This window comes from Poromitra crassiceps (genome assembly GCF_964638095.1).
Source record: "Poromitra crassiceps genome assembly, chromosome: 3".
In the NCBI taxonomy this organism is placed as follows: domain Eukaryota; kingdom Metazoa; phylum Chordata; class Actinopteri; order Beryciformes; family Melamphaidae; genus Poromitra; species Poromitra crassiceps.
In genome coordinates, this window is record NC_139625.1 from 15,263,930 (window position 1) to 15,291,700 (window position 27,771).

The 27,771-nt window shown below is 43.5% G+C and overlaps 1 protein-coding gene across 1 annotated transcript; it reads right to left on the reverse strand.

Moving 5' to 3' along the window:
• Positions 1-323: 323 nt before the first annotated feature.
• Positions 324-27,771, reverse strand: abcb6a (ATP binding cassette subfamily B member 6 (LAN blood group) a; the record flags this gene model as incomplete). The annotated part of the gene is made up of 20 exons (XM_083633407.1): positions 27,602-27,771; positions 26,568-27,085; positions 23,875-24,015; positions 20,985-21,174; positions 17,675-17,767; positions 16,812-17,004; positions 16,051-16,172; positions 14,774-14,883; positions 13,800-13,865; positions 10,034-10,159; positions 9,391-9,467; positions 8,750-8,813; positions 8,540-8,625; positions 7,081-7,138; positions 6,748-6,852; positions 4,728-4,902; positions 3,689-3,801; positions 807-901; positions 585-653; positions 324-480 (listed from the first exon to the last, which is right to left on the reverse strand). Exons 2-20 carry the CDS (start codon positions 27,081-27,083, stop codon positions 324-326), a joined length of 2,556 nt encoding a protein of 851 aa, XP_083489533.1. The 5' UTR covers positions 27,084-27,085; positions 27,602-27,771.

Below are 27,771 nucleotides of genomic sequence, written 5' to 3' on the forward strand. Positions count from 1 at the left end.
TTCACATCAAATTGTATTATGACATCTGATACCTTATTGTGCAAAGAAAACCTTTTATGGCATTCAAACACTTACCAGAGTGTTTTTTTCCCCTCAGCACTTGCCCTTTGTTAAGGTACCTTCCCTCCATGCCTCTCATCACAAATTGAGCTGGAAAACTCAATAAATAACATTTTTACTTCCTCTGATTGAGCGCTCTTATACATCAACTTTTCACAAGTTGGGAGTCAAAACGTAGAGTTCTATGGGAGGTACAGTATATGCACCGTCAGTTTGATTTAGAATAAAAAAAACAAAATTAAAAGTAAAAAAATGAAATACATTCAGTGGCCACGGTCGCCTGTAGAGGCTGATGGCGGCTGTAGTTTCTCAGACTTGCGATCTTTGGCTTCTGTGTCGGAAGAGGAATCCAAGTCGGCCTGTTGCTGGTTCATCCACATGTCTGCATATAAACCGCCTTTTTGGAGCAACTCCTCATGTCTTGGATGTAGAGAGAATGTACGTCACTTACAGTTACCTGAACAGGGTATACTGTACGGGTTGCCAATGCCACTCAAACTCTTAAATCAAAAGGGCGCACTTACCCTCCTCGCTCAGCTATCTGCCCCTCATGCAAAACCAGGATCTGGTCTGCTCCAATGATGGTGGACAGCCTAAAAAAAAATTAAAATTAAAATATAAATAAAAATATGACCCATGCAACCCATGCCAAAACTGAAAGAGTGGATTAGACTTTCTTGCTGTGAAAAAATGAAAAGCTCAAATACAATGGATTTTATTTATTTATTATTTTTTGCATCTCTTACCTGTGAGCTACAACAACTGTTGTGCGATTGGCACAGACTTTGCTCAGTGAGGCCTGGATGTGGCGTTCTGTCTGTGTATCTAATGCAGATGTGGCCTGCAGAGACACAGTATCAAAAAATGAAACAATATTCTCAGTTGATTAACTCATTGAGTGCCAGCCACTTTTGGAGAACGGACGCTCCCAGTGCCAGAGTTTCAGAGCGTTTTTCAGTGATTTCTCGAGGCCCACAGAATATTGTGTGATATTACTATGTAAACACCGAACACGCACAAAGAACGATGAGACTCTCTTCTATCATCTGCAAAAAAAAGTTTATTGATACAATTTTCCGTTCTTTAGTTATGAGCCGGAGAAGATAGGCTGTTTTGAGCAAAAAGACACATTTCAAATTAGAAGCTGAGTTATTCCGCCTTTTGTGAAACGCAGCATTTCAAGCACATTCACTGAGTCTGAAGCTAATATTTTCTGATGTAGTGACGTGGTGTAGTTGTGTGGTGCACTGCGTGCCCCACCCCCCTCTCCCTCCCTCAGCTGCAAACTCCTCCCCACACTACACACAGCCTAACACGCACCCAGTCTATTTTCGGAGCGCTCCGTTTTTGTGCGGCGGTTCCCAGCGCGACACGGAAATGCCAAACCGGACTGCAGGGAAAGGTTTGGCCCTTCGGCGTCGGGTGCTGCCTTTCTGGCGGCTAATCGTGTGGAGAAACTATACAGCAGAGACAGAGGGGCTGAGTTGTGGGCGCGGATTGACTGCTGTTCGCAGCCAACGTCAGATTGCAGCCAGAGCAATCTATATGGCTCTGGCTGCAGCATGAGCGGTTTCTTTTTCATCACGGGGCTTTTTCCAGCTGTTTTCCGGACCTTTCTCTAATCTGGAGAGCACTGTCGCCACCTAATGGGTCTGTAAAATAGGTTATACACATCCAATAGCTACAATATTTGTACAGGAGATGCAGAAGGCTTTGATCCACGTCCCACCATCAAAAAACACATTTGACGTCGATCGACGTCCTTGGCACTCTACGTCACTATTTACTTTGACGTCGATCGACGTCCTTGGCACTCAATGAGTTAATAGAGGAAGGAACGCCAATTAATTTACAACTAGAACGACCGCAATGCGGACTTATGCCTCCGCCATTAGTTAATTCTTGAGTCCAAATCGCCATTTGAGGCAAATTGGAAGAAATTCCGTCAAGGCGCTCCTGAGATGTTGCATTACAGAGCTTGGAAATTGGGTGTGTGAGGTCACAGTGCCCTTGAACTTTGACCACCAAAATGTAATCAGTTCATCCTTGAGTCCAAGTGGACGTTTGAGGCAAATTCGAAGAAATTCCATCAAGACATTCCTGAGATGTTGCGTTGACAAGCTTGAAAATGGCATTCGAGGGGTCACAGTGACCACCAAAATCTAATCAGTTCATCCTTGAGTCCAAGTCGATGTTTGAGACAAGTTTGATTAAATTCTGTCAAGGCATTCCTGAGATATCGCATTAACAAGCTTGAAAATGGCATTTGAGAGGTCACAGTGACCTTGACCTTTGACCACCAAAATCTAATCAGTTCATCCTTGAGTCCAAGTCGATGTTTGAGCCAAATCAGAAGAAATGATATCAAGCCGTTCTTGAGATATTGCGTTAACCAACATGGGAATGGCGTTCGTGAGGTCACAGTGACCTTGAAGTTTGACCACCAAAATTTAATCAGTTCATCCTTGAGGCCAAGTTAATGTTTGAGGCAAATTTGATGAAATTCCGTCAAGGCATTCCTGAGATATGCCGTTAACAAGCTTGAAAATGGCGTTGGAGAGGTCACAGTGACCTTGACCTTTGATCACCAAAATGTAATCCTTTCATCCTTGCGCCCAAGTCAACGTTTGAGCCAAATTGGCAGAAATTCCATCAAGCCGTTCTTGAGATATCGCTTTAACGAACTTGGCATTGGCATTCGTGAGGTCACAGTGACCTTGACCTTTGAAAATATAATCAGTTCATCCTTGAGTCCAAGTCGATGTTTGAGGCAAATTTGATGAAACTCCGTCAAGGCATTTCTGAGATGTTGCGCTAACAAGCTTGAAAATGGCGATCGAGAGGTCACAGTGACCTTGGCCTTTGACCTTTGAAAATATAATCAGTTCATCCTTGAGTCCAAGTCGATGTTTGAGGCAAATTTTATGAAATTCCGTCAAGGCATTCCTGATTATCGTGTTAACAAGCTGGAAAATGGCGTTTGAGAGGTCACAGTGACCTTGACCTTCAACCGCCAAAATCTAATCAGTTCATCCTCGAGTCCAAGTCGATGTTTGAGACAAATTTTATGAAATTCCGTCAAGGCGTTCCTCAGATATCGCGTTAACGAACATCGTACCGACGGACATACGTACGGACGGACGGACGTACAACCCGGATCCATAATGCCTCCGGCCTGGCTATAGCCGGCGGAGGCATAATAAAAGCTGAGCAAAAGAAAATTCATGGCTAATAATTTGTCAACAGGCCAGCGATGTGGCAAAGTTGCCCAAAGGCCTAATGACAAAGTGGACAGACAATAGAATGATATACAGTACACGTATATTTATATACAGTATAGAGCTCAACAGTCGTGTGACTTTCCGTGATGTTTCCAAGGCTGGAACCAAACCAAGTGCTCCAAGTGAAATGTTTTATGGTCACTCACGATCCAGTAGGTCACAGGTTGGCTTGGTTCCAGCCTTAAAACTCGTTATACAAGGATTTTTCAAAATGTCTATGGAGAAAATGAATGTGGAACTCTCTTCCCGGGGCTGGAAACATCTCGGAAAGTCACGTGACTGTTGAGCTCTATATCCATAATACTGTATGTCGGGACAGTCACATGCTCCGAGTCTTCTCATCTTACCTCATCCAACAGGATGATCTGTGGTGCTTTGAGGATGGTTCTGGCGATGGCCACCCTCTGCTTCTCCCCTCCACTCAGCTTCAGACCTCTTTCACCCACCTGGGAATCATAACCTGCCAGCATAATGGGAGATCTTAGTTATCATTTAAGATTTACATTCTTCAGATGACTATGACCATCCACTAAATCCGCGAAGCAACAATAATTAGACAGAAAAGCCTGATATGGGTCTTTAGGAACTTTCATTTCGTAGTGATTGTAGCGGCGCCTGTGGACAAAAGGGGTACTGGTTCGCCCAGAATGCTGTCTCCAGCGGGCTGTCGGAGCCCGTCCTCTGCACCAAGCCTCCCCCGCTGTTTGATTTACTGCATAAGGCCGACGTCACTGCTTCACCCGCCGGCCGGAAACAAAAAGTACAACGCTTTGCCCGATCAGCGCACAGGCATTTAGAAAAACTAGATCGAAGTCGCTGATCTCCTCGATGATGGCCTCATTTGCTTTTGTACTGTAGGTAAGATGTGAGGCATCATCGACGCCATTTACACCTTTCTGCCATCAGATTGCAATCAGATTGTACTTGACCACATTAGCCTGATTCCATTTACACCTGGCGTTAACATGCGTTTTCTGCCATCAGATTGCAATCGGATTGTACTTGACCACATTAGATTGCAATTGTGAGTGATGGCAGAAATGGGTGTCCTCTCAATCCGCATAAAGCTGCTGTATCCAGATTGAGAGGACACATTGCATTTACACTTGTGTTCAATGTGTACACAATGCATGCCTGACCACCTCCGGAGGTGGTTTGGCCGATCAGATTGCAATCCTTCTAAAATGCGTTTTGGGGGTGTTTACACATTTCAAGGGATAAAGCACAATCTGATTGCAATCTGATGACAGAAAACACATGTTAATGCCAGGTGTAAATGGCCTCAATGTTTCATAAGCAGTTACAAGTGACAAGATGCTTTAAAGTCACCATGGTGACTGAAGCAGCAGGGTGAATGATAAAGTATGTATGATTAATGTGTGTTACCTTCAGGAAAGGCCATGATTTTATCGTGGATGTCAGCAGCTGTAGCAGCCTCCTCCACCTCGTGGTCGCTAGCAGAAATGCGTCCGTAGCGAATGTTGTCCCGGATGTTGTCGTTGAAGAGCACGGTATCCTGGGGAACCACGCCCACATGAGCTCGCAGAGACGTCTGCTTCACCTGTGGAGAAAACGACAAAGAGAGGAAAGTCACATGACTACTAGTGCAGTGATGGAGACCTGTCTTGTCACGTGACTAGTGCAGTGATGGAGACCTGTAAAAACACAGGAGTCCCAAACGGAGCTTAACTCATTGAGTGCCAGCCACTTTTGGAGAACGGACGCTCCCAGTGCCAGAGTTTCAGAGCGTTTTCAGTGATTTCTCGAGGCCCACAGAATATTGTGTGATATTACTATGTAAACACCGAACACGCACAAAGAACGAGGAGACTATTGTATCATCAGCAAAAAAAAGTTTATTGATACCATTTTCCGTTCTTTAGTTATGAGCCGGAGAAGATGTTTTGAGCAAAAACAGGCGTTTCAAATTAGAAGCTGAGATATTCCGCCTTTTGTGAAATAAGCATTTCAAGCACATTCACTGAGTCTGAAGCTAATATTTTCTGATGTAGTGACGTGGTGTAGTTGTGTGGTGCCCTGCGTGCCCCACCCCCCTCTCCCCCCCTCAGCTGCAAACTCCTCCCCACACTAAAACACAGCCTCACGCACCCAGCGTCTATTTTCGGAGTGCTCCGTTTTTGTGCGCCGGCTCCCAGCGCGACACGGAAAAGCCAAACCGGACTGCTGAGAATGGTTTGGCCCTTCGGCGTCGGGTGCTGCTTTTCTGGCGGCTAATCGTGTGGAGAAACTATACAGCAGAGACAGAGAGGCTCAGTTGTGGGCGCGGATTGACTGCTGTTCGCAGCCAACGTCAGCTCCAGCCAGAGCAATCTATATGGCTCTGGCTGCAGCATGAGCGGTTTCTCTTTCATCACGGGGCTTTTTCCTGCTGTTTTCCTGACCTTTCTCTAATCTGGAGAGCACTGTCGCCACCTAATGAGTCCGTAAAATAGGTTATACACCTTCAATAGCTACAATATTTGTACAGGAGATGCCTGAGGCTTTGATCCACGTCCCACCGTCAAAAAACGCATTTGAGGTCGATCGACGTCATTGGCACTCTACGTCACTATTTACTTTGACGTCGATCGACGTCATTGGCACTCAATGAGTTAATGAAAGGCTCTTGGTGAACTCAAGAGCAAAATAACCAGGGCCTCACTTACGCACTGCGATTAGATCACACATGAAATTTGCACATGAAATTATGTGGAGCCTGATGCCTGTATTAGCAGTGATGACAGATTTTTTTTTTTTTACTTTTTTTCCTCAAAGTGTGACACACCATGTCACACCATGGTGACATAATAGTGAATAATAATAATAAAGATAATATTAATACAAATAACGAAAACACACCCACACAGTAACCCCTCCCGTCCGGATGACTGAAATTTGGCCGCACTATATTAAGCTATTGAGTCCCTGTCTGATCATTGTCAACTGATCATTGTCCATATATACTGTGGCAATTTGTGCTTTTACTGTGCCTTTATTGTACATTTGTATTGTAAAATCCCTCTTACAGAGCCAATAACACTTTCATTTCAATTGAACTGAACTGTTAAACTACATATTGGAGTAGTGCGAATGTTATTACCTCTAAGAGTCACGATACATAGACGGACTTTCACTTACTAGCTCTGGTACCAAGCGCTTACCAGAGACCTTTAATATTAGAGACACGCCACTCCAGGCTCCGCCAATTGTAAGAAATTGAATTCTTCCGGTGTCCTAAATGGCCGTGGTTATCAGCTTGTGATTGGCTGTTTGTCAAATGGTATGAAACTTCATTGGCTGACCAGTCTCCTAAGGGGGCATGGCAGTGGTGGTGAACCCTCTGTGGCACAGATACAGAAAGTGCCTGGAAGTCGGGGTGTCTATAGTAAAAGGTCTCTGCAATTACCTTGGATATGTCCTGCCCATCAATGCGGATGCAGCCTCCCTGCACGTCATAGAAACGGAAGAGCAGTCGAATGATGGTGCTCTTACCAGAGCCCGACTGGCCCACCTGGGGAGATGAGCAGACGAGTCATGTATGTAAGACCTATTACTATGGCCTCAATTAAAAGAGAATCAATTCAGGCAGGTGCAAGCAAAACACTAACGAGGGTTTCCAAATTCCAATCATGGAAGTTTGAAACCCTCATTAGTGTTTTGCTTGCACCTGTGTTTACCCTGCCTTTTCGACACAAAATGGCCCCCCGTGAGAAGGGTCTATCGTTCCTCAGCGCCTTACCAGGGCAACCGTCTGTCCAGGAAGTACAGTAAAGGACACATCTCGGAGAATCTCCTTCCTATAGAACAGTCAACGAAATGTAGGATTATGAGTCGTGTAAAACAATTTGAAAAAATGAAGTAAAAAAACAAAAGTTTACTGTTGCACAGGATCAAAATCTATCCTTTCCGCCATTTTAGGCGAGTACCTACTGCACGTCAAAACCTAGCTTGGACCTTCTAATCAATTTAGGCCTATACAGTCAATTCTGGCATCCCAGAGCCACCTTAACAGTTACAATACCCTATTCTACGCATTGGCTTACAACTAGCTCACATCACGCTTAATTAGCTCCAAGTCTCACTCTCAACAACAGTAACAGGCTAAAGTGAGTGACCCAACCTGATCAGCAGTTCAGATGTCAGTGTCAACAAGTTTAATTATGCAAGACAATATACAAGCAGAACAAAAACTTCAGTTATGCAATCATATGTTTTGGTCATGAGACCGATTTCCATACTTTTGGACCCCAACTTCTTTCTTTCTTTCTAACCAGACAGACTTCAGCAGCTGCCTTTATGGCTTGGTGTAATCTCTTACCCTTGGTTCACACCAGGCGCTATTCAGAAGCAGCGCTTAACAGAAGCCGAGTGCCGCGCTAAACCGGTCACACCAGAAACACCTTTCGCTCTGAGCTGCCCTTCCTTCCCCTGCTCACAACTTGCATTGACTTCATGCCTGCAGGCAGCTCAGGTGCAGCGCGTTGCACGCTTGAAATATAGAACAGAAGCCGAAACTATCGCTGCAGCGTAGCTTCAGTGTGGCGTGGCGTGCGGCTGGTGTGAACGGTCTCGCCGGGTTAATGAGGACGCCGAAATTAAACCGCCATAGCGCTGCGTAGCTCCAGCGTGGGATTGGCGTACGGCGTGTGAACGAGGGCTAACTCCCTGAGTAAGCTAGCAGTGGATGTGTCTGCGCCTCCACAGCAACAAAGGCAAAAGTAACTCAATGTAGGCCAAGCGTCTTCCTTTCCTACGCCTCATCTCCTGCCGCCTCCATTGACACGGTGAGCTCTGTAAAGTAAACAGTCCGTTGAGTGTTGGACGACAACACTGGGTCTGAGGCTGATGTTGTCCATCTCTGACAGACTCCAAAGTTGCTGGTCTACATCTGTTCCCATTTACCAAACCCTAGCTTCCTCTTAACTGCTGTAACTTGCACCTACTCAATAATACATATTTCCTGGTTGTTTCACCTTATCATATGCAGCCAATTTGACACACAAGGCTTTCTCTCCTGACAGTGGTGGAATTAATCTCTAGCGTTTGCTGCCAGATTTGAACACTTGGTTATATACCAGCAAGGACATCATCCTTGGGCTTACAATAACTTTCCAGACATTCTTAGCATGGGCAAATACAGAAGTGCTCCCTTTCACCCCCTAGTCATCAAATTCATCCAAAACAAAATGTCAACCAACCCGTTTGTGTAGCTGAAGTAAACGTTCTCAAACTCCACTTTTCCCAGTCTGTAAACAAGGTTGCCAGCATTTAATTCATCTTTCACCTGCATAAGGAAACAAACACACAATGTTTAAACAAACACACACACAAAATAATAAACTTAACAGATCATAAGACGGTGATAAAAGTGAATACAAAGACCAAATATTGGTCTATTTCAAAAGTACCTCTTCCTCTTCTTCAAATAGTTTGAACATGCTTTCCATGTCAATGAAAGAATTCTGGATCATTCTGCAGTGGAAAACAGCATAATAATTTTCATTAAAAAAAGATTATTGTAAATTCTATCTTACAAGACTGGGGCCAATCCACTTTCAATTCCATCAGTTCAAAATCTAAATTGAAACTATGATATGATCATATATTAATGATAAAGCTCGATGTCAAACTCAATTTCATCCCGGGCCACATCAGCATTATGGTTGCCCTCAAATGGCCGATTGTAAATGTAACACAATATAAATGTACGGTATCTCATATTACATAATTGGCTCTGATTTGATTATTATTGGTGTTTAGTTAACTTAATATAACTATTGCTCTGAAAGCAGAATTATAGGGAAAAAATAATGGCAGACAACTAGTAGCCTACAACTGTTAGAAATAACTACCGGTAGTTGTATTGCGCAAATTTTATTCTTTGTTAGCTCTCGCGGGCCACATAAAATGAGGTGCCGGGCCAGATTTGGCCCCCGGGCCTTGAGTTGGACACATATGGATTAGACCTTTCTATTAAAAAAATCCAAAACTGAATGAACTGAAAGCTAATTGACCAAAAAGCAGCATATCACATTTCTGCATGTCTTACCTGTAGTAGGTTCCAAACCAGTTGAGGGGCGTGTACAGCTGAATGATGTAGCTGCCAAACAGAACAAAGTCTCCTACCTAGGGGTGTCAGAACAAAATGGATTCATGTAAGAATTTATCGATTCTGGACTGATTCTTTGTCTTAGGTTTGCCTTTGTGAGTACTGTGTTTACAGTATTGCAATCAGTTGATCAAACTTTTTCAAATATAAAAACTAAATATTACCTATACACTTTATTCTGTTTTCATGCCATAATTTGCTACACCACCTTTCTTAGCACACAGTAGGACTGCATCGTGACCCCACAAAGGAACAGAGGATGTATTTCATGGTTAAAAGGAGACAACTGGCATTATTTGTTCTTCACATTTCTACCAATAAAACTACAGGGGAAAGTATTGATTTCACTAGAAATTCATTGATAAAAGTTGTTTTAACAGAATAGAAGTAGAGTAGGAGTAAATGAGGAAAAAAGAGAGGGTAACAAGGTCAAAATTTCATCAAACCTTTTCAAAATTATTGTTTGGTGGCTGACGACTGGACTGATAATACACTCATGGGGGAGAAATTATGCATGCTAAAAAATAAAAGTCTTCTAGAAAAGTAAAACATGTCATAGGAGACATTTCTCTGTGTTGAGTACCTGAAACTTTCCCTCGGTGACAAAGTAGGCACAGAGCAGGGAGCCGGCCAGCAGGCCCGATCCGATGATGAGGTTCTGGGTTTGGTTGAGGAAAGCCAGGGAGGCCTGGGTCTTCCACTCCGACACCTGGAACAGGACGAGGCACGGAGCGATAGAAGTGTTAGAAACATGGATGTATGGTCTGGTGAAAACTTCAGACGCCTCCTCACACAATAACTGAACGCTTATGGCTGAGAGTTTAAGGCTCCTTTGCCTCTCCTGGTGTAAAAGCAGCAAACTAGTTGGGCACTCTGAGCGCAGACCTCCGCTAAGGCCCGCTGTTATTGGTTTATGTGTGTGCGATTATTGCATGAGTCGAATCCTGGATGCGCTCCCAAATGTAACAGGTTATTCCTTGGCCCATGCCACACCCTTCCACCAAGTTTCATGAAAATCGGTCAAGTAGTTTTTCCGTAATCCTCCTAACAGACAAACAAAAACAAACAAAGCGCACCGAAAACAACCTCCTTGGTGGAGGTGATCATTTCAAACCATGAGGCGGTTTTGTTTAAATTCACTTCTTACACTGTACAGCTTTGTTGAATACTCAAATCTGCTTGGCACAAGAAGGCATTCACAGTTTTTTTTTCCAGAAATAACAGGCCACTGTTTCACCTCTAATCATATCACTCCACATCACGTAGTTTGTTGATTTCTAATCATATTGACTTAGTGACACCTTGTGCCATCAAGACATTACTGCGTGGTTACTGCAGACAAACACTTATCTTATGAGGAGGATAAACATGGAAGATTGCTCCAATATTAATATAATCATAAAAAAAAAAATCACAGAGCAGAAAACTTTGCACCAGCTATGTTACATTTTATTAGATTGCCATGGTTACTTTTCTGTCAGTGTAGCTCTGGAGTGTATGTCAGTCTACTCTAGATGCCAGCTGCAGATATTTCTATGGTTGCAGTCCTACTGATATTTCTAATCTTATTTACGGTATTTATTTTATGCAGAAGGTTGTAAATGACTTAAGCTTGTGTCAATGTCTTTGGTAAGCAGTAATACGTTGAATAATGTACACAGAGCTAGGGATGTCGAAAATCATAATTTTTCTTGACCGACAACCGACCCTCATTAGCCGACAAGTGTCGGTTAACCGAGAAGATTAAAATGCGCTATTTGACTGTCTGTGCCCCATTAAACCATTACCACAACAAATGCTTGATTTCTTTTCATTAGAAAGCATTTATTTTTACATCTACAAGCAGAAAAAAACACATTAACAAAACGAGAAGACAAGTTGAATCCTCCAGCCATCTAAACAAAAACATTCCTCCGATAGGCTATACTGCTTAGAGCTGCACGCTTTGCATATTAAGGGCACGTCAATTGTCACGCAGCCGCCCCGTGAAGTACTGTTTGAGCGGACGACAGCCCAGGCTGCGGCGAGGGCGCACTGACAAAGTGCGCATCACTACAGTATCTTCTCTTTTAGCAATAGTCTCACTAATTCCACAGTGGTTTACCTGCTTTTGAGATCTGCAAAAAATAGTTTGCTTCTGTCTCACCCGTTCTCCCTCTCTCTTCACACACGCAACGAGGGCTGTGCTCTCTGTGTCTTGCAGGGCTCCACAACATTATAAAAACGAGTCCGCACTCCGCACGCAGTCTCTTGTTGTGAAACAATTTCTCCGAACTGCCATCATGTGTTGGACAGTAAAGACTAACGTTAATTGATACTTTTCAATCGTCAATTCGACCGCTTCATGTCTGCAGTTTTGTAACACGGTAAAAACTACTGTTTCATCATTGAGTGCGAGCGTATGCATGCGTGTGCCTGATGAACATGCACTGCAGAGAGGGAGGGAGAGAGTTGAGACAGTGAAGAAAAAGTAATGACAGGCTGACAGCACACACGGAGTTAACAAAACTATAGAACATGTATGAGCTGATTGTTTCGCTGGGTGTGTTAATCATTCTGAAATGGTCACCGAGCACATCTGAGCTGTGTGCTCAGACAGGAGCAGCAGAGGGGCGGGGCAGTCAGTGCTCTCACTTCACTGTGACTGCAGCAGGTGTTCAGCTGTGTGTGTGCTTCGCTGCGGAATGCGTTTGATCAGACATCAGGTAGATAAAATCAACATTAACCATGTGTTTATTTCCAAATCTAGCTTGATTAACACTTGCCCCATCATTTAATATACTTATGTTACATTGCTGACCACGAAGGAGGGGGGGGAATCGCCACATTGGCAACACTGTTATATGCAAATTAACACGTTCACTGCCGTCGACGAGTTGACTCGTCAAAAAAAATCCAACGGTTGACTGCCGTTGACGAGTCAACTCGTCAAAAAAAAAAAAAAAAAAAAATTGACGGTGGGACGTGGATCAACGCCCCCCACGTCTCCTATAAAAATATGGGAGCCACCGAACGTGTACAACCCATTCCACCAACCCACTAAGTGGCGACAGTGCTCTCCAGACTAGAAAAAGCCGAGCCAAAACTGCAGGGGAACGCGCGAGGAAACCATTCTCATACTGTAAAATGGATTGGCGAAAACGCTTTCGCTTTCGCGCTGGGAGCTGGCGGTGGGGGATTGCAAATTTGCATAATAGATTATGGGTGCAACACACTTTGAAACACCAGCAGAAAGCCCACAATCGCACGCAGCTTCATTCCAGCTGAGCTCACAACCGAAACGAACGAGCCCCATGCAGACTCGCCCAAAGAGCGGCCGCCAGCAGCCAGGCAGCACAGACAGGCAGAGCCTCGCTTGTACCGCTGCAGCCACGGAGGGAGGAGGAGAACACACACGGAGGGAGGAGTTTGAAGGAGAGGGGGGTTTCCTGCTGCTATGGAGGAAATTACTGTTCAAAACTATTGTTTAGATGTCTGACGTCTTACGCCAAAAATAAATGGTTAAAGTGACTGTTCTATCGAATTTCACAAAAAGCCATTTATCTCAGCTTAAATTTTCAGACGCTGAAACCATGCTGTATTCAACTGCTCTAACTCTTTTAGACAGAGAAAGCACACATTCTATTAGTTCTTTTGAGATATTTTGTGTTCACAAAATCTTAGCAGAAAATAATCCTCGGCTCTTGAAAGATGAGCCAGAATCCTCAAAAAAAAACCTTGGCAGAAGCTACCTACAGTAAAAAAAAACTGCTGGCAGTGAATGTGTTAACATGGAAATTGACCGTTTAACCGACATGCTTAACCGACCAAAGACGTTCTCGGCGGTTAACCGGTTAACGGTTAACCGTCGACATCGCTACACAGAGCCAGACATTACTGCAAAATAAACCCTGGTGCAAACTGCTTAATGATTTGCTCACTTATCCCTTAAATAATGTTACACAATGTTAGCATCATATCACTTTATCACTCACCCGCCCAGGAAACTCACAACCGGCTCAGTAACAGGCTGATATTTTCCCACGGACACTATCCTAGTTTCATCCACCGTTTACCTACATTCTGTTCTAAAATCTCTCGGTTTCGCGTGTCCCCTTCTAGTCAGGCATTCATTCAGTCAGGAATGGATAACGGTGATGATGTCATCAGTGATGTGACATCATCACAGAGATGTGACCACTGCGCTGCATACTTGCACTAAGTGAACCTCCTCGTTTGTAAACCAATTACTTTACTGTGGCTAAAGTGAATCTTGAATAGCTTAGTCTATGTCAAAGTGACGATGACGTCAGGTCAGTATAATTCAACATTGGGGAGAAAATGGCCGATGGCTGATAGTCTTGGCGTACCTGGTATTTCAGGATGGCGTCCTCATAACGGCTGACTTCATAGTTCTCTGCATTGTAGTACTTCACCTATTGAGGAGGAGACAAAACAAGCCAAACTAAGTGATAGGTAAAAATGTAAATCACATTAGCCTTTATTTAATAGGAGATTGCTATCTACCTATGTGTTATATATTACTAATAGTAAGTATTATAATTTTTTGTACCATGTATATTGATTGTTTAGACACTAGGATTTTCTTTTATTTCTGTATTTGATATGTACTGTGTGCGCACAGGACTCTGTGTGCCCAGGGACTACAGATGCAAATTTGCAAATTAGCTCTTAGCTATCTCTGGTGCAATATGTTTATTGTGTACTGTCCCTGCTCAAATAAACAATAAAGATAAAGATAAAGATTTGGACAAGCACTAGTTATTAATATATTCATATACATTTTCATTTAAGTTACACATAGTTATTGTGCATACACAGACGTCATATTCAGATAACCTGTGTACATACATACACAGACAGACATAATATTTAGATAACCTGTACCTTACATTTGCAGCTCCTCTCTATCTCACACCGTGCCCTGTCACCCTGACACTATGCCGTCTACAGGGCCAGAATAACAGATGGGTTGAGTCTAGAGAGTAGCCTTCAAGACTTCTGTAATCTGATGTGTGTACTATAAGTATCTTTGACTTTCTGCTCATGGCATGTACGCCTGTGTATCCATTCGTGAATATGCAAGAGTGCATCTCTTGGCCAAGATCTATGTCAAATACATCATATAAGACGACTTCTGACTCCTGGCTCCATCTTCTGATCACAAGTGGTTTTCTTCAAGTGGTTCACCGTTTACCTTTTGACTGTCAATTTCTATTCTATAACACTAAGTGTGACATCCTGAAGCATCGTAGGGTCATTTTGCAATGAATCAACAGGACAGAACCTTCAAAGTAGCGTCTCAACAGAACCTTCAAAGTACCGTCTCAAAGTTTAACAAGGAGTCCACGGCCCGGGCCTTGGCGGCGTTGTCCTGCAGATTCATGTCTCGTCTGTACTTGGTTCTCCATTCAGTGATGATGATGGTCAGAGCTGGGGGACGGACCAGCAGGCAATAATCATGAGTCATTCCAATCAGAACTGAACTTTAATTTATTTAATTTATTTATTTATTTGAGGGACATAAGGATCGCATTAATGCTCATTAATGAACATTACTGTAAATATGCGCCAGTGTTACCCAGATAATAACCAAGTTGTATTTAGGCCTATGGCCAATTTAAGTGTTCTCTCTTTAAATTGATTCATAGGATGTAGTACACTAATTTGTTATGGCTTTAATTCGTATACAACTTCCCTCTCACCTATGGCTGCAATGTTCTGTATGAAAGGAACAGTTGACGCAAAATGGAAATTCAGTCATTATCTACTCACACCCCTACTGCTGGAAGGTCGGGTGAAGTTTTTTAGTCCACACGAGTTTCACAGGAAGAATTACAGCATTCTCCTAATAAACTTAAAGGAACACTCCGCCCATTTTCAACCAGCTTTGTATCATTAGAACATCAGTAGTATATCAGAAAACTGTAAACGGTTTTGAAGTCTGTCATTTAATTTGACAGTTATTGAGTGTTAAAGTGTGGAGCAGTGACATCACTGGTCCACACTAACTCAAATTAAGTAACTGGTGACCAACTTTCTGGCGTAATCCAAGTCTCCAGAAGTCCCGAGATGCCAAGTTGACTTGAATTCTTCACTGTAGCCGTGAGCCCAAAGTGAAAGTGAAAAGGCGACTTTTAGCTCACAGCTCCAGTGGAAGATTTTCATCTTAAAAACAGTGTGTAAAAAATGACGTCATTTCAAGTTAACTTGGTATAATCTCAGGGCTTCTGGAGACTTGGATTACACCGGACGAGCAGTAGGGAGTCTTTTTTTTTTTTTTTTTTTACGGTTGTTGTTTTTACGTTTGAAAGTTGGTCACCAGTTACGTCAGTTGTTTAAGAGGATGCTGTAAATCTGTTTTCTTGTGAAACTCCAGGAATGTTTTGTGGACTAAAAAACGTCACCCGAACTTCCATCGCCAAGGGGGTGAGTAGATAATGACGGAATTTCCATTTAATAGAGAATATAATATCTATATAATAGAGAATATAATATCTATATAATAGAGAATCTAATATCTATATAATAGAGAATATAATATCTATATAATAGAGAATAGATTGTTTGGATGTCTGTGGTTGAGCGTTCACTACTCACTGAGGTAGAGGGTCATGCAGACAAAGATGATGAGGCCGAACCAGGCATTGAAAAAAGTGATGAAGTATACGATGCCGATGATAATATCAGCGATGGTCGGGAAGATGTTGAACACTATGTAGCTGTGGAGAGAAAGGGATAGCTAAGTCAGTTTGACACACACATATCTATATATATACGTATCTATATAAAATTCAGGAGGTCCAGGAACTGCTGTAAGTGTTCAGCAATAGAGACAGTCGGCATGTGTGGGAACGCCCACAAAATGTTTTACGGCTGACGCGCAAGTGGGGTAAAACCGCCCATATATCTCAATGGGCTGACTCACCAAAGGAAGGTGCTGCGGCTCTAACTACAGTTTTGGGGGATTCTAGAGCAGAACACAAGACGTCTATTCAGATGTGCGTTTACTGCGGTGGTTGAATCCCCGATCGTGTCTGCCTGGGCTGGGCTAGCAGCTAAATTCTAACTTTGCTGAATGGATAGAACGGGAGATTTACCCCACCCTGACCACGCCCCCCAGCCAGGCTGAGCCAGCTAACCCGGCATCTACGACGAGACATCGCCTCAACCTATAGTAGTGGTATTCATTATTTAGTGGGAAAATGGACCACTCTTTCATTTTTTAAATCATACCAATGAAGAAAATGCAGAACAATTTGTAAATACGGCATCTAATCTCTCTCCTCGGCTGTTTTTTTTTTGTTGTTTTTTTATCTGACAGCTGTGAGACACAAACGAAACTCATTCACAGATGCTACCTCAGCAGGCTGTTAATGGAGGAGGTGCCGCGGTCTATGCTTCTCAGGACTTCGCCGGTTTTGCGGCCCAGGTGCCAGCGCAGGGAGAGGGCGTGCAGGTGGCCAAACAGACGCACCTGGACCACGCGGTTGGTGAACTGCTGTACCCGGATCCACATGAACGAGCGCAGGTTACTGACAAACCCTGACGCACCTGGGAGGAGGAGACAAAGGCAAAGTTAGGGATGTAATCAGGGTGGGAATTATGGATTAATTAATTATTTTAACAGATTTCAGAAAAATCGCTCTTCACGATGTCAATAGAGCAACGGCCTTTGTGCCCTAGCTGACATGTGGCCTTGTGCCTTAAAAAGAATTGCAACGCCAAAGGCCAAATGACCCTAAAATGACGAAATTCCCACCCTGGATGTAATGTAACAATACATCCAGATGCTTTTCCCCGTTTTTCTTTTACAAAGCTACGGAAATATGCATTAATTGCAAAGTTTGTGTTTTACAGTTATACCCTACCTTAGAAATAAAAAGGGATTCTTTCATTTGATAAAGAAAATATAGTGTGTGTAAGAAATAATTAAAAGGCATCGGTTTCAGTCATAATTTGTCTGCAATCTCATTTTGTTAAAGCAATCGTGAGAAAATTGTATTGTGAACTCAGTCCCGTGAATCATATCGAATCGTGAGCAGAGTGTATAATAATAATTATAATAATAATAATAATAATAATAATAATACATGGCATTTATATAGCGCTTTTCTAGAACTCAACGTGGTTTAACGCTATATACACTAAGGGTATAGTTGCATCCCTAGTCAAAGGTAGACTGAAGAAGTCATGTTAATGTGATTTGGTGCGGCGGACCTACCTGCCCCTCCGCCCTGCAAGAACTTGAGCAGGACGTAAACGCACACTGTAGTGGCCAGAGTGTTCCAGCTGCTGCCGTCAGTTAGCTGATTCACTGAGAGGGGAGACAGACAGACAGACAGACAGGCAGACAGAGAGACAGGCCAATGAGGGAAAAGACAAGAGGGGAGGGGTGCTCATGTTTTCAGCCAGAAGATAAGGCAGGTAGCTAAACAAGATGGATGAGATTGGGGTAGGTCTGAAGGCGTCCGCTGACACCCAGACAATTTATATTCCTCTCTGAGGAAGACGGCGATGTGCTGTCGTGAGCAGGAAGTCTCGGCTTGCTCAGCATCCATCCTGAGGCAGCACAGGTGTTGAACTTGATGGGTCTGGGTGCTACAAGCCACTAGGCACTTGATTTGTGATTTTTCATTATACATACATATATATATATATATCTATATTTATACACACACACGTTTTTTGTGGCTCTTCCCCGTCTTCTCCCTTGATTGATTGAATTCACACACATCGTCATCATTTAGTACATTACAGTATTCATGGCATTTCAGTACTGAGGCAGGGTGTGTGCGAAAGGGTCGCCCCAAGGAAGCTATTTAAAGCTTTTAGGAGGGGGCCCAATTAATCACAAACATACAGTAATAACATACAGAGAGACATACAACACAAACATACAGTAATAACATACAGAGAGACATACAACACAAACATACAGTAATAACATACAGAGAGACATACAACACAAACATACAGTAATAACATACAGAGACATACAACACAAACATACAGTCATAACATACAAAGAGACATACAACACAAACATACAGTAAGAACATACAAAGAGACATACAACACAAACATACAGTAAGAACATACAAAGAGACATACAACACAAACATACAGTAATAACATACAGAGAGACATACAACAACAGACAATCCTAGCATTTTAAATACATCAGTAATACGTATCAAAAGTTAACGTTCAGGCACTCATCGGAATCTAAGGTACAGTGTAGGAATAAATCAAGACAAGAGATTTATAGACACGACTTATTATGTGAACAGTAGTTAATCATATGTAGATAGAAGTTGCTTCGTTAAGTTTTTCTTAAAGGTGGAGACAGAGTATGACATTTTTAATTTCTCATCAAGCTCATTCCAGATCTGCGGTCCACCTGCACACAACACTGAGGCCGGTGCATTTTAACCTTAGTTTTTTCCCCCGGTGATTAGGTGTTTTTCTCTAGTGTTATAGGTGTGCAGGGGAAGGCAGATCGGAACAAGGTTACATAATTTATGATTTAATTTATGGACAACTTGGTACATCGTATACCAATGATGGTAGGTAATTATACTCTACGAGCCTCAAAAGGTTATAGCTGTCCCGGCCATTGCTACACCCCCTCCACCAATCTGGGGAGAGTTGTAGACTAGCACATGCTTCCTCCGATACATGTGCCAGTCGCTTTTCTCCTGACAGCGAGGGTTTCAGGATGTAGTGGATGGGAGGATCACACTATTCCCCCCTCCCCCCGAACAGACCGTCCAAAGGAGGCACTAGTGCAGCGACCAGGACACATACCTGCGGTTTCCCACCCGCAGACACGGCCAATTGTGCCTGTATGGACGCCCGACCAAGCCGGAGGTAGCACGGGGGCTCGAACCTACGACCCTCGTGTAGGTAGGCAGGGAATCTACCGCTGGCACTACCTGAACGCCCATTCATTTGTATTTTTAAGATTATGTTCTGGCATTTTTGTTTTAATTCGATAGTTCACAGTAGAGACAGGAGGGTTGGATTCAAACCCAGGATAGTGTACTATACAGTAGATGTGTCATTTAACCACCAGGACTCTTTAAATACGTGGGCGCTGTATGTTTATGCGAATTAGATGTTCCTTCTTGTGTCTATGCTGAGCTCACTGAGACACATTTGAGCAACTTGGATGATATGGCAATAATATGTGGAAGTTTAGTGAATCAGTTGGCCCGTGACCAACCTTTCTACAAAGTTTGGTGGCGTTACGTGAATCCGTTTGGAATGGATGTTATGCGCCTCGTTGTGACTGGCCAGTGGCCCCACCTGCACTTTTTCTAGTAGGAGGTCAGAAATTCCGAAGGATCCCTGTTGTCTGGAAGGCAGTTGGCCCGTGACCTACTTTTCTACAAAGTTTCGTACAAATCCGTTAAGACAGTGATAGTCAACTTGCGGCCTGCGGGCCGGCGCCCCCTGTGTGGCCCGCGATGGAATTGCAAAAAAAAAAAAAACAGTGCACCTGAACGCAACATGCAAGATACCCGCTGAATAAGTATCCAAATGTTCATGTCATTCTGGCCAATACTCCACTTCTGTTATAGCATTTCAGTCTGGAATATGGAATATCTTTCAATAATCTATGATTTAGCTGCTAAATTGTCAAATACCGCCGTCTGCTCGCTACCCAGGCACTTATGCATGTACTAACTAACTTAACCTAACTAACTATCCTATCCGGTGTGCACAACATTGTCAGACTAAACTCCGGCTGACACCCCAAAAACCTACAATCCGCTACAGAAAAATGCATATTGTTTGTTTATTAACTGGCCGTGGCCCCTGGCCTTCTATCATTTCACGAAAGTGGGCCCCCGGGCAAAGCAAGTTGAGTATCCCTGCGTGAAGAACTTGTTCCTAGAGTTATCCTAGAGACAAACGGGGGTGAAAACATAACCTAGGTAATGACAACATAGGTAATCATGGGTAATAAAGGGTGCTACACATCAGTGGTGGTTGAGTTGAGTTCCCTCCCCTGATATGTGAAGCGCTTAGAGTGTCTAGAAAGGCGCTATATAAATCTAATCAATTTATTATTATTAATCAACTGAAATGAAGTGAGCAGGAGCTCTTGAGCTTTTTTCACCTGCATTCCATATTGACGAAATAACCAGCAGTTTCTTCTTGGGGGCCAGGCTCGTTAGTAGGGTCAGACTCGTTAGTAGTGCGGATCGTTAGTAGGGTGGCTCGTTAGTAGGGTCAGGCTCGTTAGTAGGGTGGCTCGTTAGTAGGGTCAGACTCGTTAGTAGTGTGGCTCGTTAGTAGGGTGGCTCGTTAGTAGGGTCAGGCTCGTTAGTAGGGTGGCTCGTTAGTAGGGTCAGACTCGTTAGTAGTGCGGATCGTTAGTAGGGTGGCTCGTTAGTAGGGTCAGGCTCGTTAGTAGTGCAATAAGTAGTTTTCTCATGGGCTGACAGACCCTAGAAAGAGGTCCCCATCACTTGAGAAGCTTACAGTTTGAGTGCATATGGTTTGACAGAAGGTGCGTTTCTCACCTATATTCTTGTAGTAGATGGGCACAAACACATTAATAACCCTCTCGATGCCCAGCAGCACCAGACAGAGGAGGACGAGCAGCTGCAGGAAGACGTTGCCCCGGGGCCACATGTAGGGAAGCAGCAGACGCACCTTCTTCCTGAAACCCTGCCAGGTAGACTGGTTCAGCTCTGCTCCGCCCAACAGGGGCTGGGAGAGACACACACGATACCAAACACTTACACAGAGGAGAGGAACCGTGTCATAAACACAAGCTCAGAGTCACAACTTCCATTTGCAGGCAGCAGAAGTCATTGGAGACAGCTTTGGGTAGTGAAATGATTATTTCATTCACAGGCAACAGCTCTGGTGGACATTCCTGCAGTTAGCCTGCCAATTGCACGCCGTGACCTTTAGTAGACCCTTTTCACGGGGGTCCACTTTGTGTCCAAAAGGCAGAATAAACACAGGTGCAAGCAAAACACTAATGAGGGTTTCCAAATTCCACTCATGGAAGTTTGAACCCTCATTAGTGTTTTGCTTGCACCTGTGTTTACCCTGCCTTTTTCCGACACAAAATGGCCCCCGTGAGAAGGGGCTATTGCCAGACCGTTTGTATCTCAGTCTTTCTGTGTGTAAAATGCTCAGCAATTCGCTTAAGCAGGTCTCGAATTTAGGAGTAGAGTCAGATTTGCACAGTTTCAAAATGCATCTCTTGGCAATGACAGTGTATCATGACATATACCAAGGCTGTGTGGTTTGCATGGTTATAGAGTGCCCGACTCCCGAGTAGAGTAGTTTCAGGGTCAGGGTGTTAAAGTAAGATTAAAAACATTGGAGACACCAAAGATTATGGAGATTTGGACAAGTCCAAAAATGGTGGATCAGGGTATCATCAGTACCATTGCACCTGTTAAATAAAGAAGAATGATCTGGAAAGATTCTGTGCAGTTTAGCCTTAAGCCCCAAACGCACAGGGAGCGTCAGACGCTCGCGTTCTGAAGCCCACCCATTGTTTTAAACGGCCGAACGCGCACCAAGAGAGTTCTGACGCGCGTCAAACTGCCTTGACGCCCGTACTCAGAAGCTGTTTCAATTTTGGAGCGTTAAATGAGGTTCCAGCAGCGACCAAAGCGCTCTGAGCTCCACCCCCCCCCCCCTCTCTGCCCACTTCCATCCCCGATTGTCTCGCTATGCTCCTCAAACAAATCTCACAGCAGTTTAAATACAGCAAGCATGTAAATACGCTACATTATACAACAGTTAGCTCCGGCCGAGCGATTTGATTGGACAAGAGGGATCCTACCAGTGCTGATATTTCACGATAACAGCACTGGCGCTTCACTGTGTGTAGGGTAGGCTATATCACTCCGCTTCAAAGCTGCTCTAATCAACAAAACACTTCACAGCTGCTCTAATCAACAAAACAAACACCAGCAACGTTACATTGAACATCATTCACAAAGCGTAACATTTACGCTACCGACAGCGCAAAGATGGATTTATTTCCTAACATAACTAACATGCCTTCACCAGACTCTTATTTTACTGGCTGTACAATAAATGGAAACTTGCAAATCAATGTGTATGATAAAAAGTATGCAGCCTGCAGTTAAAGGAGAATTTCGTTTTTTTTACATCGGCAACTGGTAGCGGAAAGCTGAGGGGACTATTTTTGTTGGCGGAGGAATAAATAGAGAAATCATATATTTTCTCAGCTTTTTGTCATTTTTTTAATCAGCTTTGTTTAATAGAACTGTTGTATAAAAGCAATAGCACACTCAAGGTCGTGCTGTTGTTGGCTAATATCGTCACAGCTGTGATTATCTTCGTCACTCGGGCTGCGGCCTCGTGCCTACGACCGAATCACAGCCGTGACGATATTAGCCAACAACAGCACTCCCTCTCGTGTGATATTGCTTAAAGGAACACTCTGCCCATTTTCAACCAGCTTTGTATCATTAGAACATCAGTAGTATATCAGAATACTGTAAACGGTTTTGAAGTCTGTCATTTAATTTGACAGTTATTGAGTGTTAAAGTGTGGACCAGTGACATCACTGGTCCACACTAACTCAAATTAATAACTCATTAACTCAAATCAACTCTCAATAACTGTCAAACTATTCATCATTCATCTAGTTTGACAGTTATTGAGAGTTGATTTGAGTTAATGAGTTATTAATTTGAGTTAGTGTGGACCAGTGATGTCACTGGTCCACACTTTAACACTCAATAACTGTCAAATGAAATGACAGACTTCAAAACCGTTTACAGTTTTCTGATATACTACTGATGTTCTAATGATACAAAGCTGGTTGGAAATGGGCGGAGTGTTCCTTTAACTATAGCAAGACTACAAAGTGAGAATAATGTTCTAAACGCATCGGCTAGCAAAATATAGCCTATCCTTGGATGTCATGATGAGATTAGATTGGTGAAAGTTGGACAGAATGATTGCATCATTTTCTCCTGCAGCGCTGCCTTTTTTTTTCTCCCCCTCTGCACGGCAGACAGGTAGGATGATCCACCAGCCTCTGAATGACAGGCACTCAAAGCCTTTTTTTCCATCGGTCATTGTGCCTGCCTAGTGCCTACATACAAATTAGTGGCCTTTCCCCCAAAATACTGATGGTTCTGTCATTCTGTGGTGTATACCTTTCAGATCTGATGCTTGCAGTGCGCTATAGGGGCAGAAATTGACGCGCTCCCAGTGTGTTTCGGGGCTTTAGAGTACTGCAGTCTGTGTATAACTTTTAAATTGGATCAGTTGGAGCCTAGAGTTAACGGAGCAAGATTTAATTCCCGCCAGTGCGTCGTCCCAGACGCCATCATCAATGCATTTATATTTTTGTTTGGCCTATTTTTCTTTACAGTAGAGACATGAAAAATGAGAGAGAGAGAGATTACCTGTCCACTGTGCTCGACATCACGCTCGTCTTCGTTGATTAACAGCATGTACGGTCGCCGCGGCAACCCGGGAGCTTTTAGACCAATGAAGAAGAGCAGCCCGGTGCCGATGTAGCGCACCAGCCACAGGGCCAACTGCACCTGAGGGGTTCACACAGATAGCAAAGCAAAATTAATAAGGACACCACGTCGCAGGACTGGGAAGTGATTGTGGAGAGGAGAGATATGAACCTAATACAGAAGAGGTATGAGAAGATATGAAGTTCATACAGAAGAGGTATGAGAAAAATGACTAAACAACATGAACTCATCAAGATTAGAGTAATTGGATTATATTTCGTTCCAATTAGGCTCTATCTGTTTATCTAGACAGAGAATATAATAAACAACGAATGACCAAAACTCTGAGTAACCCATGATAAAATATACCAAATAGGGTAAATGGCTTGAATACAGTTAGATCAGTGGTTCTCAAACGTGTTCATGTGAAGGACCCCTAAACTGACACAAATTAGCCAACAAAAAAACCACAGACCCCCATTTGATAAGATTTTGTCGCAGGGTCCCCCATCTGATAAGATTTTTGCTTTTAGATGTTTTATTACAGAAAGTGTATGAATCCCATGACCAAAATAGTCATACATTCCATTATTGTGTTACTTATAGATGGAATTATAATGAAAATAAATGATTCACCTTTTTTATGGGGACCCCCTGGTACCCCCTGGTACCCCCAAAACTAAAGGACCCCTGGGGGTCCCCGCCCGGACCCCACTTTGAGAACCACCGCAGTAGATTATAGAAGTTAATTTGACATTACGGCAGAAACAGCCACATAAAACACAGAATACTGCTGAGAGGTTTGGCAACAAGCTGGCTCTACTTTAGCTGACTCAGAGTGGGCGGGGCAACAGATGGTGGTGTGATTTGACTGGTTAATACTGTAGTGTTTTGGAGGTCAGCGTCTGACTAGGCAGTGACTCAGCATATCTAACCCCAGGCGTCCTCTTGCTGCTGAGTCATGCATTCTTGTCATGCCACCCCCCCCCTCCCCCCTCCCCTTTCCAGGTGTGGAGACATAGCTTGACTTGGCATGACACAGCACGCACCGCTTTGAGACGCAATGAAATAATGGCACACCCACTTTGCTAAGAAACTAACCTTTGCACTCGATCGAGATTTGTGAAGATATAAACTGTAAGGCAGCAGGCACCATGACGTGTAAATAAAACTGATAGGGAGTGGAGTTTATCATTATGCATTTAAAAAAAAGTACAATTGTAATTGCTTATAGCTGATGTGTCTATTGTTCTGCCTCTATGCATATTTTTGTCCGGTGAGGCCAGGAAACAGACCTGGGTGTTTTTGAGTTGTGATTATCTTTGTAGAGGTAATGCACAGTTGCAAACTATTTTGTACTGGTTGACAGTGTCACCAGTAGGAGAGTGACTACTCTCAATACTATACATATTTTTGTCCGGGCAGGCCGGCAAACAGACCAGAGTACCAAGAAGTAAAAGAAGTAACGCCACTTATTTTACTTATTGTACTTGATTTAATTATTTTAATGTAATGCATTTTGCCTGTTCTTTTACATTAACTTTGTCTTTTTCATTTTTTCACTTTGTCATTTTTTTTTTATGTCTGTGTGCTCCTTTCCTTTATTTATTGCTGGCTGGTCCCTCTTAATCAATTTAGATCTCTTTTGGCAGACTTAGGAGCGTCATTGCAGGTGTTTTCTGTAAATATATATATATATATATATATATATATATATATATATATATATATATATATATATATATATATATATATATATATATATATGTGATTGTGCTGTAATCAGGGCATCCTCAAAAAGAGATATCCTCAATCAAATAAGTGAAGGTTAAATAAATAAATAAAGCACTTTGAATTGGCTTTGTGCTATACAAATAAACCTGCCTTGCCTATCAGTGTGGTGTTGAATCAACATGAGAACGAAACTTGATCCTCGGGAACGGAGATAAACATTTGACTTAGGACTGAACTGCACTATACAGAAGGGCAACGATTACACTGAGGCACTGCATATGATCTGACTGCAGCAGCCTGCTGACACAAATCCTGTCAAGTCTTTCAGAGAGACAAGAGGATTCTCCACAATCTCCAGCCTTGAAAACACATGGCACAGTCTGGAATGGCAAGTTGGATGGTTGACTGGGACAAGAAAAGGTTAAATAGGGTTAGGCGGGCATCAAGAACCGGTTCCAAAATTCTGATCGCAAAGGAATTGTAACTCCAAAAGGAATCTAAATTTTCATTTTGATTCAGCTTATTGATTCCTAAACAAATTTTGCATGCAGAACAAACTTGAAATCTGAGTTCCCACCAAAGCATATTAAGTGGTGGACATGCACTGCTACATAAAATAATTTGAAATTGTATGCAAAGTTTTTTGTTTAAACTGTTGATGTTTACAAAAGTTAAATGACAGGCAATGTTATGATAATATGAATATGACTCGTGTAATGGTTAAAAAAATATCAGTGAAATAAGCATGTGACCTGTTTTGACCCCACCCCCTCAAAGAATTGGAATTGAGAATCGTTAAGAACCGAAATCGATAAGCAGAATTGGAATCAGAAAGAATCGTTTAAAATCCAAATGACACCCAACCCAAATCTTAAATGAGGCCGGATCTCCTCACCCACCTGCTGCTCCTCGTTGGCAAGCCCCCACCACCAGTGAGGACTATACCAGGAGACGAAGGCCAGGTTCTCTGCTGCGAAGGCCCCAGCCCAGAACAGCAGCAGAACGATGCTGTGGCCCCTCGTCCGGTCCGTCACCAGGACCCTACGTCTCTCCAGCCGGAGCAGGGCTATGGCCCAGGCCCAGCCAGATGCTGAGAAGCAGCCATACAGCACCACGTAGCCGGGCAGCTCCGCTCCGCTCGCGCCCCGCCACACCAGACCGCCCACAAACTGGACCACGAGGAGGACGGAGATGGCCTGCTGGAGGCCGTACAGGCGGGAGCGTGGGATGAACTTGGGCTCCATGGCGGTGCCATATCGCTGGTAGCAGATGCAGTGGACGGTGCCCAGGAAGAAGGCGACGGTGAGCAGGACGGCGGGGACCAGGGTGAAGTAGAAGCAGGGGGAGATGCCTTCATCCAGCCAGGTCTGGGAAATGGAGGTGTTGGCTTCACAGTAGCTCTGCACCAACACCATGGCTGCACATGGGGAGAGGCAGCAATACATTTTCAAGGGAAACAAGATATAAGACAAGTGGGAAAGTGACACAGAGCATATTTCCCAAGAGTAGAGAAAGTGAAAAATGTTAGGTTTGTAACATTTTTCAGTGAAAAACATTGAATGGGGCCGCCTTTATGATGGAAAATAGGTGAGATAGATGGACTCTCTTCCAAACAGAGCAAGTGTCCCTGTCTGCATCCACAGTACCCAGCCACATGCATGGCAGCCTTGTGCTGCCTTCTGCCCTGCTATATTGGGCTGTGAACTTCAGGGACATACGCTAAGTTTAGCTAGTCCTTGAGTCATGGTTCACTATCGACCCACATTTAGTTCGCTGAATGGGGAGGGCAGGGCAGCCAGGGCTGTTACTGAACACCACAAAGAGGAAGGAGTGACGATACGGGTGTTTAAAACCAGTGTCGACAAGCATTTCAGATAGTCTAGATATGAGGGCAACGTTAGCTTGCCCAGGCGGCCATGTGAACTTAACTCACCTCTACGATAAACACTCAACTTCTCAGCAACAGAGGTGACTGCAAAAGCTAGCAAGTCCGCTAACGCCTAGCTTACTTTGCTATTATGCACAGTTTTAACACGAACGAGTCAACGACAGTTACAAACGAAACGGACCGCTGATCGGGCAAGTGTGATATTTAGCTGCCAG